Source organism: Coenobita brevimanus, chromosome 101 (assembly GCF_032717465.1).
Source record: "Coenobita brevimanus isolate Jiangsu-jjx chromosome 101, ASM3271746v2, whole genome shotgun sequence".
Taxonomy (NCBI): Eukaryota; Metazoa; Arthropoda; class Malacostraca; order Decapoda; family Coenobitidae; genus Coenobita; species Coenobita brevimanus.
Window position 1 is genome coordinate 50,791,825 of NC_137054.1, and position 12,968 is coordinate 50,804,792.

The following is a 12,968-nucleotide window of genomic DNA, read 5'->3' on the forward strand; positions in this document are numbered from 1 at the left end:
AACTTATGGATAAAGACTGAAGATACATATACAGTAAGTGTTATATAGTAATAGGAATATAAAGTGTGAGTGTTTTTATGAATAATAAATGACAGAATACCAGCAGTGAACTAGCGCAAGTGGGAAGGTCATACGCACTCGTTATTTTCATTGCTTTCACAGTGTTTTTTTTTGGGGAGTATGGATTCCAAACTACTTGAAAATCATAGAATAGTGTTTCTAGTGATAATATCTGGCTGTGGTAATCATATTATGGGTTGTCCGGAAGTGTAAAGTGGAGACTTCGTTACCCAACTTCAGAGGTCTCCACAAGTCCTAAGGTACTTGACGAAGGCTCAACAAACATCCCAGGAGAAAGCTGAAGGTATGTGCCATATGCTTATGTAATTTTAATATTCTAGGACTAATAACTGATTTTTGGCAAATATTTTTAGAGAGTCTGCCGGAGCGCAATTAACCCCGCGGGACAGGGCAAGTCGAGCCAAAACAACCCCGCGCTTTAGGGGTTAAAGAAAAGAGTGACTACTGATAAGATGAGTTTGGGTTTATGCCAAGGAAAGGGACCACTGATGCCATATTCATTGTTCAACAGCTTTAGGAAAAATATATAAGAAAGAAAAGAGATCTGTACTTTGTTTTTGTTGATTTGGAGAAGGTCTTTGACAAAGCCTCTAGGGAAGTGATGAAGTGGGCAATGAGAAAGCTTGGGATCAACGAGCAGCTGGTTAGAGTGGTTATGGCTATGTACATGGGTGCTCACACCCAGGTGAGAGTGAATGGAGATTTGAGTGACTAGTTTTCCATGAATGTTGGTGTGCATCAAGGGTCAGTCTTGAGCCTCTTGTTGTTTATCATGGTGCTTGAAGCCCTCTAATGTGAATTCAGAAAAAATGGACTCTGTGGGAGATGTTGTATGCTGATGATTTGGTGTTGATTGCAGAGAATGCGAGAAGGCAGAGGAAAGACTTATGAAGTGGAGAGATGGTATCTAGAGTTGGTGGTGGTCCTGTCTAACAAAAGGAAGGGTGGCCATGTGCGCTTTGTCACAAGGGCGTGGGAAGTGATTCCATCTTGTGTAGTGCTTGTGATAAGTGGGTGCACACGAGAAGTAGTGGTAGTTGATGTAGACTGTAAGAGAATGCTGATTTCATGTGTGCAGTGTGTCAGGGAATACATGTGGAGATCGTCAGGAGTGAAAGGACTGGTCTTGCTGGTGAGTCTCTCGAGTCTGCATTAGTTCTTTTTTTTTTTACTTGTGGGACATGTTATGTGCTGAAGGTGAGGCTAGAGTAGGGAGTGGTTGGAAGAAGTTCAGGGAGCTGTTGCCTCTCCTGACATTATGAGGGCTCTCCCTCCATGCTATGGGATCTTTGTATGTGGCATGTGTTAGGAGTATAATGCTATATGGCTGTGAGCCCCAGGTAGTAAGGGAAGAGGATATCTGCTGACTCAAATGCACAGAAATGGCAGTGTGTCCCTTATCCCCTAAAGTACTAAGCATGACGATCATTGTTTTTTCACAATTTTTAAATGGACGGGGCACGCTGATCGTGCAACATCCACAAAAAACTGGCGGCAGCTTGCTCTACCCTGGCTGTGACCAATCAGAACTAAGTGTTGGACACACAGGAGGGAGGATCCAGGATCGTACCCAGGTGGTGAGGGATGTACCCCCCCACCTCCCACTTACCACATCCCTTTACCCTGCTTTGTTGTTACTACCCTAACTCCCTCCATGTTTACCACCACCACCACCACCACCACCCCTCCCACACCCTCCACCCCTCCAATGTGGATCCCCCTCATGTTTCTCCCTCCCAGTCATCTGGGGGAAGGGCATTTCCTCCCTACCCTCCCTCCATGTCCCTGTACTAACTGGGGCCCTTCCACTGTGTCTGGTGGTGGTCTCCTCCAATCCCTCCGCACCCGTACACTCCCTCCTGGCCTTACCACTCCCCTCCCCCACCCCCACCCCCTTGCACGGAGTATCTTTAACCCCCCCGGCCTCAAATATTTTGTATAATTTTTACGCTTTATGGCATGTTTTTTGAACCATTAACTGTACTTCATTTGTGATCGTTTTATTTTTTTTTTCTAAGCACTTTACAATGATTTATAACATCTATACACACCAAAAAATATTGATCTTGGTGATTTTTGTACGTATTTTTGGGAAGAAAAAGGGTACGAGCAGCGTATTTTCTTTTTCACCTGGGCCGCGATGGGTAACTCTTATCAGCTTTGATGGACCATAGCTCGGTAACTATTGGGTCTAGGAGGGTGGGATTTGCATTTTCAGGTGAGTAAATTCAAGCTCTATAAATTGGGCATAAAACTTTTAACCTTTGGGAAAGTTGAAAAATAGGCCTGTTTTTGCATCCTGGGGGGCAGTTGAGGCTGGAGAATTGCATACCAGAGGGGTTAATGCAAGGCCTGGGGAAGGGTTTGGTTTATAAGAGTTAGAAGGAAGGATGGGACTGAAGAGTATTCGTGTTGTGATGAGGAGAGTTAGAGATGGTCTGGGCACGTGGTGAGGATAGGGGATGACAACTGGGTGCAGAAAGTGAGAAGTATTAATGATGAGAGGAGGGTTATGGGAGGCAGATCAAAAAAGACCTGGGACAAGGTCACAGAGTGTGATCTTAGGGATAAGGAACTGAATAGGGAAGCTGCCAGAGATCGAGCTGCATGGAAAGCCGCCATAAGGTTACCAAGGCCGACACATGCATGCATGTTGGAGCCCTTACAAAAGAAACAAAATAATACTGCACTCATGTTTCCCACAGATATTATTTCACTGTAGTTTTTCCTTCACTGTTAATGACTAATGATAATATTAAAAAGAGTTACACTTTGTGCATTTTTTAAATGCCTAAATGTGTTGAAAGTATTCTTAGCGAACCACGCGTGATGCTGGGCAGTTATATTTTACGGATTGATTAGAAGCTTTTGCCTGATTGGTACTGGCTTCCAAGGTTAAGCTTAGTGGCAATCCTGGGTGATAAAAATTATGGTGAGTCCTGGGGAGAAAACTTCTTGGTTAGATTAAGTTAGGATTCACTGAAGTGTCCAGTCAGAATGCAAGGCAACATATTGAGAATAGCTGATATTTATAAACATATAATTTTTAAAGGAAAAATATGGGGTCCCCACAACCTAACTCCCTATTTTACAAGTTACATATTTATATGTGTCACACTTTAACACGAGCCTGACTTGGCACAAGATTCTGCGTAACCTATCTCATGCTGTACGGAGACTGTACTATACCACAAAAGTCATCAACTCTCTCAAAAACTCACATGCAGAAAGGCCAATTGTCACGAATCAAATTCGCGACATTTCCCTTTTGTGAGAAGCCACGAACTATTAGTGGAAAACTCACTGTTTATCGTTCAGTTAACCGCTCATTCGGACGGAAGCTTTGTCAAATCAATTTTTCATTGTCATGCGTGATCGTCTCTGTGTGAGACATTAGCGCTTCCGCTGAGCGATTTGTTTTGGGCGCATTTCGCTCACTCGACCGTTAAAAAATGCGGCCTACTGCACCCTTTTTATTTCCCACGACTTACTCAGTCGAGTGTTTGTTGTGACGGAGAGAGGTCCTGTGCTCCAGAAGTGTGAGAGGAGAGGTCAACTAGTACCCAGACTCCACTTGACACAGTTATCCAGTGCTCCCACCTTAGTGGTGATACACAGCATTCATCGACCAGTATTTCTTTTTGTATTTTCCTAGTTTTAAGAGCTTAGTTAAGGTGCTTTTCCTAGGCATAAGAATTTAGCTCGTGAGTGAGTGAGTGAGTGCGATCTCATTAATTTGATTTTGAAATGTAACGTTAAATTTATTTTTGTAATCAATAAATTTAACAGTTCTATTTCTTGAGCTTAATGTAATGTAAACTCTTGTTTCATTTCTCCGATTAAGCTTATTTTCCATATAGCTCCTAGCTTGCATAAACGTTTGCTATTCATAACTGGTACTTAGGCCAGTTTTGTTGTATTAAGCTTAAAATCCGTTGTGCCACCTAGGAGTTAAGCATCAGCAAGAACCTGATGTTAGTATTCGTTTTTTATTGTCAGGGGTGAAGTAACTTTCTCCAGAGGCTACAGTACTAATGAACAGCAACTGAGTGATTAGTCTCTGCTGTGTACTGTCGAGAAAGTTTATAAATTCTCGTTCTTAGAGAATCGTTGCTTGCTTTAGCAAGACAATCATTGTCCCTGCTCTTCAATATTATTGAATATTATTATCAATTAAATAATATTCAGCATTTATAAAAAAAAAAACAGTGATATATATAAAAACCCCGTGACAATTGGCGACCTCATTCCAGGATATTAGCTCCTAGCTCTAAAGCTATTCACGAGATAGTGTTCACTCGTTCATATTTAGGTATTTATAATTAAAGTTTATAGGCACAAGCTTACTGGTGTTTACCGTTAACTTAGCAAGTGAATTTTTGCTTTATTAATCCATAGAGTACTTAACTCTATTTAGTACTTTATTTTTGGTAACGCTAGACGATTTTATTCGCTCCTGGGTAGCCGCCGTACCCATTGTGTTAATTATTGAGTCTTCCCAGTCATTTGCATTTTTGCTTTATTTCTGCCAGTTAACTAGATAAGACTGGTCACCACTAGCTTGTGTCTGTACTCTTTATTTGTGTTATTAGCATTTGTTTGCGAAGCAGTCAGTACTCAGTTTCGGTTTGCTTAGTAAATTAGCGTCATGGCTACCACTGTATTTTTACAAGAAGCCAAAGAAATGGGTCTTTCGGACCCAACCGAAATTAAAGAGAATATACTCTCATGGCACAATCAGGAGCAGCAGTGCGAGAATGATGCCCGTGAAGAGCGTAAGATTCAGCACGAATAAGAGCGAGAACAGCGTGAGGAACGTGAAAAGGAGCGCGAATATGAGCGCGAACAACATGAACATGAGCGAAAACAGCGCGAATACGAGCACGAACAATATGAACGTGAGCGAGAACAGCGCGAACACGAGCTAGTACAAGAGCGAGAACAGCGCGAATACGAGCGTGAACAACGCGAGAGAGAACGAGAACATGAATGTGCCGAGCGAGAAGCACGCGAAAAACATGAACTTGAAGTGCTGAAGCTCAAGCGAGATTCCTTGGCTTCAGACACATCCGGTGCAGTTAATCCAAGCTCCACTAGCGCTCTTCCTACACATGTCCTGGTGATCCCAAGCATCAAGCTTCCTTCATACAAGGAAAGCGAGCGAATTGAGCCGTACATAGCTCGTTTTGAGGACATGGCAGACATGTATCAACTGGATGAGGCAGCTAAGCGGATCCAATTTCTTAGTTTATTTGAGGGCCCTGCCCTCGATATTCTCCACAGAATTCGTGGAGACAATCTCACATATGAGATGATGAAAGCTGCACTCATTAAGGCGTATGGTCTCACAGTAGATGACGCCAAAGTTCAGTTCATGCGAGCTCGTCTCCAAGACAAGGAGACAGCTGTTCAGTTCCCTGATCGTCTCACTGCTTACTTAAATGAGTGGCTGGAGAAAGATGAAACTCCTTCCATGCGTGAGGGGATAATTGACCTTATGCTGCGTACACAGCTAGAGAGGTCGTGGCCTGCTGAGTTCATAGCACAGCTTAAGATCTGCCAGGTGAAAGATGCCAGCCAAATGGCAGAAAAGGCTGACGCATTCTTTACTGCATACGGGTATCAAACTCGTAAGCAAAACACCTGGAGCAGAAAAGATACTGCCAAGTCTGGGAAGCCGTCTCAGACTGAACCCCAGCAACAAGGCCATTCCCTGAATAATGGCCAAGGTCCAAAACCGCAGTGGAAGGACCAGGGGCAAAACACTCAGAAACCTGAGTGGAAGAGGTATAACAAGTACCCTAACCAGCAGCAGTATCAGCCACGCAACCGACCTTTGGGACAAACTTTTTCACCACCAGCTCAAAAGAGGCAGGAAGCGAACGCAGCCTTCATTCCTCAGCAGCAGCACGGTGGTCACGTCCCTACCAGTATGGGTACTCCCCCACAGTTCACTAGTCCCACAGTGACAGTGAACCCCCTTCCACAGATGGCCAATGTTCCATCTCCACAGGCAGTGAGTACGATGCCTGAAGTATATAATTCACAAGGCACAATGTTTGTCGCATCAATTCAGCAGCCTCATGAGTGGCTAGCTGCTTCCTCCACAGGCCCTCCCACAGGTGACAGCACCTTCCTTGTTCAGCCAGGGTTTGTGGGAGACATTCCTGTGAAGGTCCTGAGAGATAATGGTTCCTCAGGTTGCTCTGTCAAGCAGAGTCTAGTTTGGCCTGAGCAGTATACAGGTCGACAGATCCATGCAAACCTTATTGATGGATCAGTGAGATTGTTCCCTGAGGCATGTATCCAGGTGGCATCTCCATTTTATACTGGTATGACACTCGCAGTTGTCATGCCAGAACCTTTATTTGCACTCGTCATCGGCAATATTTCCGGTGTCAAGGATAGTTGCTCCAATGATGACGCTACTCAGACTTCGGCTGCTGCGGTAACACGAGCCATGGTTGAGGCTCCAGACTGTGTCACCCCAGTGATCACTGAATCGCCGCAAGATCTGATGTGTAGTCAACTTGTTGTACAAGAACAACATTCTGACCCGACACTTGCTACCGTGCGGAACAAACAAAAGGGTCGAGTGATTAAGTATTCACGGGGAGGTCGAGCCAAATTCCTTCGCAAACAAGGACGGCTCTACCGTGAGTCACGAACACCCGAGGGCGAGGTTCGACTGCAGTTTGTCGTTCCCGCCAAGTACCGCCTAGCAGTGTTACAATGGGGTCATTGTTCAGCCTCAGGAGGTCACATGGGCAAAAGGAAGACCCATGGCCGTATCCGAGCTGACTTTTTCTGGCCAGGGATGGGACGAGACATAGATAGTTTTGTCTGTTCCTGCAGTGTGTGTCAAAGTAACACCACTAATCAGGGACATGCCCTTCCCATGCCATTCGTAACCACACCTGTAATCTCTGAGTCAGTTGAGAGACAAGGTAGTGGTGAAGTGGGTGCAGACCTGACGTCTCGCCCATTGGCCCCACAGGACACAGTATGTCCAGGGCCTCTACATACATATTATGTACCGTAGGTTAAGGGGGAAGTTTGAGAGAGAACTCCGCAGAGGCGACTCGAGGCTATGGAAGACCCGAGTTTGCACAAGGATTCTCAGCTCCCCGATACTAATATAAGTACTGTAGGTTAAGGGGGAAGTGAGAACTCCGCAGAGGCGACTTGAGGCTATGGAAGACCCGAGTTTGCACAAGGATTCTCAGTTCCCCGATATTAATATAAGTACTGTAGGTTAAGGGGGAAGCTCGAGAGAGAACTCCGCAGAGGTGACTCGAGGCTATGGAAGACCCGAGTTTGCACAAGGATTCTCAGCTTCCCGATATTAATATAAGTACTGTAGGTTAAGGCACAGGTTGAGGACCCGTGTGCAGTTCGAGGCTATGGAAGACCCGAGTTTGCACAAGGATTCTCAACTTGCCGACCATAATCATGTGCTATAATTAATGGCGACCTCGAATGTACGAAGCTTAGGCTGTCACTTGTATTTTTCAGCCAGAGCGTACTTTTCGCAGCATGTACTGATTGCTTGGCAGAGAGAGTAATTGTAACTTAATAAGAATTTTGTCTCATTGACACTTTTGATGCTCCACCTTAATTGGTTTTGCAGGTACAGCAATGGGTGTAGCAGTTCTGCTGTGCGGGCCAACTGATCGTCTGCCGCATGCTGCCGCCTCTTCTCCTCTGCCTTCGTCGTCGCCATATTATTATTTACTGTGTCATTTTACATGTAGGTACAGTTACACTACAACTGTCACACCTACACCGTGTATTACATACACCACGCTACACAACAATTAGTTGTCAGTGAAAGCAGTGATAAGAAACAGGGAAGTGAGCATGGAAGTGAAAAAGTTACTACATGACAGTATTGTGATACCAACTCTAACGTACGGAAGTGAAGCTTGGACATTGTTGGAAGGACACAAGTCAAGAGTGAGAGCAGTGGAAATGAGTTATTTAAGAGGAGCCTGTGGAGTCACGTGGAGAGACAGGCTGACGAATGAGGATATATAGCAGCGTTGTGGTGTGGATGTGGATGTGATAGGAAGCGTTATGAGGAACACACTGAGGTGGTTTGGCCATGTGGAGAGGATGGAGGGTGAAAGACTGACGAAGAGAGTGTATGTGAGTGAGGTGGAGGGGGGAAGAGGGAGGGGGAGGCCGAGGATGAGATGGAGGGATGGGGTGGAGAGGTATATGAGAGAGGGGGGTGTGAGTTGGGAGCAGGGCAGTGAAATGGCGGGGGACAGGGCGACTTGGAGGCGATTTGTTTGTGGCCACCCCAAACGGGATTGAGGCGTCTGGCAATAGATAGATAGATAGATAGTAAATGTAGCGACTTTTCGCTCAGTTTGACCTGAGTACAGGATTTTCACCGTTGTCACGGAGTTTTTCCCTCAAGCTTGCTTCTATTAACGTAAATACGAGGTTTTTTCGCTCACTGGCGACTGCGACTTTCTCCTGTAGCAGGATAGCACACACACCACAGTGTGAATCTTGTGTGAATGAGTTAGGATGTGTACATACATATATATCCACAAATTCTTTCCCATAAGGAAAAAATTTAATTTTGTAGGGTCGTAATGTCACGAATCAAATTCGCGACATTTCCCTTTTGTGAGAAGCCACGAACTATTAGTGGAAAACTCACTGTTTATCGTTCAGTTAACCGCTCATTCGGACGGAAGCTTTGTCAAATCAATTTTTCATTGTCATGCGTGATCGTCTCTGTGTGAGACATTAGCGCTTCCGCTGAGCGATTTGTTTTGGGCGCGTTTCGCTCACTCGACCGTTAAAAAATGCGGCCTACTGCACCCTTTTTATTTCCCACGACTTACTCAGTCGAGTGTTTGTTGTGACGGAGAGAGGTCCTGTGCTCCAGAAGTGTGAGAGGAGAGGTCAACTAGTACCCAGACTCCACTTGACACAGTTATCCAGTGCTCCCACCTTAGTGGTGATACACAGCATTCATCGACCAGTATTTCTTTTTGTATTTTCCTAGTTTTAAGAGCTTAGTTAAGGTGCTTTTCCTAGGCATAAGAATTTAGCTCGTGAGTGAGTGAGTGAGTGCGATCTCATTAATTTGATTTTGAAATGTAACGTTAAATTTATTTTTGTAATCAATAAATTTAACAGTTCTATTTCTTGAGCTTAATGTAATGTAAACTCTTGTTTCATTTCTCCGATTAAGCTTATTTTCCATATAGCTCCTAGCTTGCATAAACGTTTGCTATTCATAACTGGTACTTAGGCCAGTTTTGTTGTATTAAGCTTAAAATCCGTTGTGCCACCTAGGAGTTAAGCATCAGCAAGAACCTGATGTTAGTATTCGTTATTTATTGTCAGGGGTGAAGTAACTTTCTCCAGAGGCTACAGTACTAATGAACAGCAATTGAGTGATTAGTCTCTGCTGTGTACTGTCGAGAAAGTTTATAAATTCTCGTTCTTAGAGAATCGTTGCTTGATTTAGCAAGACAATCATTGTCCCTGCTCTTCAATATTATTGAATATTATTATCAATTAAATAACATTCAGCATTTATAAAAAAAAAAACGTGTTATATTTTAAAAACCCCGTGACACCAATAACATTTCAAACTATCACCTCATATACCTGAATCCTAATGCTGTATGTGGCAATATTTTCATTTATTTGTGATTATATAATTAAATGGCCACCAGCAATCTAGAAACAAGCAAACTGTACATAATCCTAACCACACACAGTGCATCTCTAAACCAACCACTTCGATGCTATCCCATATTCCTTTTCCCCACTACCAAATTAATTAGAAACTTAATCCTCAACAGAATACCACCACACTCCTCACTGCCATTCATTACTTTAGACCAAAACATTCCACTACAACATTATCCATCAACTGATCCTAACACACACACACACACACACACAATGGTCTCACAACTCCCCCCATACCAGAATGGTATTAATAAAGGTAGATATCAACATGGCCTTCAGGAGCCTTCCCCCCTCCCAACACATTCTAGTCCAAAAATGAACCAAACACATACGCACACCAATGTCTAACTCTGGCTCTCTCTCTCTCTCTATATATATACTGTATCTCTCTCTCTCTCACACATACACATACACACCCACACCTACCTACTCACCCACACACACACACACAAAGAGGGGCAGGGGCCTGTGGGAGTATCTCACACACACACACACACACACACACACACACACACACACATAGTCTTTAGTTTTTTCATGCAAGACTTCCAACAATTTGAACCATCCTTTAACAGTGAAATATACACCAATGCAGATGACCTTCCCATTACTGAATATCCTAATTATAATGCTGCAATGAAAAACATACAGTAATATACAATATATATTACTTCAATCAACTACTGTACAAGAATGGCTACCACAAAACAGAGTGACTGTCTCACTATGGTAATCCTTAGACACAATACTAACACCAGACAGACAAAAATCCTTCCCTTACACCTAAATAGCCACAGGATCCTCTTAGACAAACCAGACACTATACTGGGCATTGCCCATGATGTGCACATCCAACTCACCCACCCATCATATTTGAACCTGTACTACACTTTTTGATAATCATAGTTACTTGGCTAATACAGCTTATATATATAAAAAAAAAAAAAAAAAAAGAAAAAAAAAAAAAAAAAAATCCACTCATGATACTGACACCAACAAAAATCTGAATATATTAAAGGTGTCAGGTGTTGCAACTGTATGATCTCTGGTACACAATGATTCTGTCCCAGGTTCAAATGTGGCAAACTGTACATCCAATATACTGTAGGCATGAACTGTGGCAGGAATAAGTTTAACAGTCATCTATAAATACATGGTAATTAAATGTGCATACAGAAATTACTCGAAGTTCAGTATTTTTTATAGTCTGCTTCATACTTATAAATAAGCAAAGAATGTTTGAACAAACCTGTTCTTCATTGTCATCAGAAAGCTTGTCGTCTCCAACAATAATTCGGATTCGAAGCACCAATTTCTCCGCATTATCATCATTGAAGATGCAGTTCAGGTCATCACCAAATCCAGAGTTGATCTTCTGGGAGATCTGTTCCATTGTCAGTTTCTTATCTGTGAATAATTTGTCATTAATGAACAAGTGCTAAAAAATGTACACGCCAAATATTTACAAGCACGGCAGGCACATGAAAAAGTATGAAGGGAATATGTAAGATATCTATTGCATTTATGGATAAGGAAAAAGAGGATGGCAAGGTGAATAAGAAAAAATCATGGAAGGTGCTATGCATTTTTTGTACTGTATGAATATAACACTGTTGAATGCTGCAAGTTTTTATGAGGGTACTGAAGCAACTACTTACAACTTCCCTGGTATACTGACAGACTGATCCTATTTGATTCTTGCACTCTTCCTTGTTACCCTTCCCTATGTACAAATGAACTAAGTATCAAGGCGTTTATGCCATGCCCTCTAATCCGAACATTGCTTCTGCACTAACCCGTCATTTTCTTGCGATCTAACTCAATGCGGAGAAGCCAAGGTGATATTCTTGACACATCAAAGTCAGGCATCTCATAGTATACATTGACAAACTCTTGGTCTTCTGTGATGCAAGTATTCTGTGGGTCTGGGTCATAGTAGATGGCTGTGTTGGATGTCACCTGTAATGAAAGAAACAGCTTAAAGCTTTTGAGCATCTCCACAGTAACACATTAGATGCTACCCTGAGAAAACATTTACAAATGGAAAGGTATGTACAGCATTTATGAAGAAATCTCACCATGCTTTATTCTGTAAAAAGGATAGATTGTAACATTTTGACAAACCATTTAAAATTCAGTAACACTGCAGGTGACTTGTATGGACAGTACTGCAAGGATAATCATTTTGGAACAGACAGCATTTGTACTCCAACAGCCGGCTATTACAGTACTGAAATCTAACCTTCCGTAATGTGGTGTGTTCTAAGCGGCACAACACATTCTTTGCTTTCTCAGCATCCCTGGCAGATGCCCCAACCAAGAACACAGTTAAAGATGGAGCCTTGGGCTTCTTGCTGATGTTGATGATTTCCTTCAGCCTGGGTACACCCAGTGTTACATTCTTGGATGACACACCAGCAAAATGGAAAGTGTTCAGTGTCATCTGAGTGGCAGGCTCACCAAGTGACTGAGCAGCTAAGGCTCCAACCATTTCTCCAGGAGCAGCCTGGGGGAGAAAGGATCTGTAATTAGTCATCATCATCACTCCAACCCTAAATTTTATTTGACATTCACCAACAATTAGCATTAATTAATGCAAGAGAACTTAAATATCATTACTCTGGGAATATCAAATACCACAAAAACTTACAATAGCCTGGTGGAATCTTGTCTCAATTTCACCAACAAGCCAGTTGAATGACTCTGTTGTAAGCTTGTATTCTTCTGCTACTTTCTTAGTACATAGTGTTGATCTAACAAGACACTGGAAGCAAAAAGTAGCATTTTCATTGGCCTGCAAGCTGATCCGGTCTTCTCCAGCCACGATGTTACACTTATTCAACATTTCTCTCACACCTTCAACCACTCTGACTGGGGAGAGATCTGTTGGGGTCCTTTTGTTGATGTGGAAGATCTTCTGAACATTCCAAATCATTCGCTCCAAATTGCATGGCAGTACAACCTGAAAAAAAGATATATTTTTTCATTTATCATCTAACCCTGTGTTGCCCCATGAGGAGCGTGGAAGCCTGGGGCTAGGCAAGTTTGTCCTGACATTTAAGATAAAAGTGACCAGTCTCATTCATCCCTGAGTGGCTTTACGTGAGCAATAAACCCCAACCACCCTTTGAATATAAACCTACACAGGCTCAATCTGACTGGAG

The 12,968-nt window shown here is 42.9% G+C and overlaps 1 protein-coding gene across 1 annotated transcript in view; it reads right to left on the bottom strand.

Moving 5' to 3' along the window:
* LOC145414862 (DNA-directed RNA polymerase II subunit RPB1-like) overlaps window positions 1-12,968 on the bottom strand; it is a 236,097-nt gene that overhangs the window by 26,311 nt on the left and 196,818 nt on the right. Inside the window, exons 9-12 of the mRNA XM_080284285.1 lie at window positions 12,455-12,766; window positions 12,047-12,310; window positions 11,601-11,763; window positions 11,054-11,211 (exon numbers count right to left, since the gene is read on the bottom strand). Of these exons, the coding sequence (XP_080140411.1) occupies window positions 11,054-11,211; window positions 11,601-11,763; window positions 12,047-12,310; window positions 12,455-12,766 (897 nt within the window). The remainder of the gene's footprint in view (window positions 1-11,053; window positions 11,212-11,600; window positions 11,764-12,046; window positions 12,311-12,454; window positions 12,767-12,968) is intronic.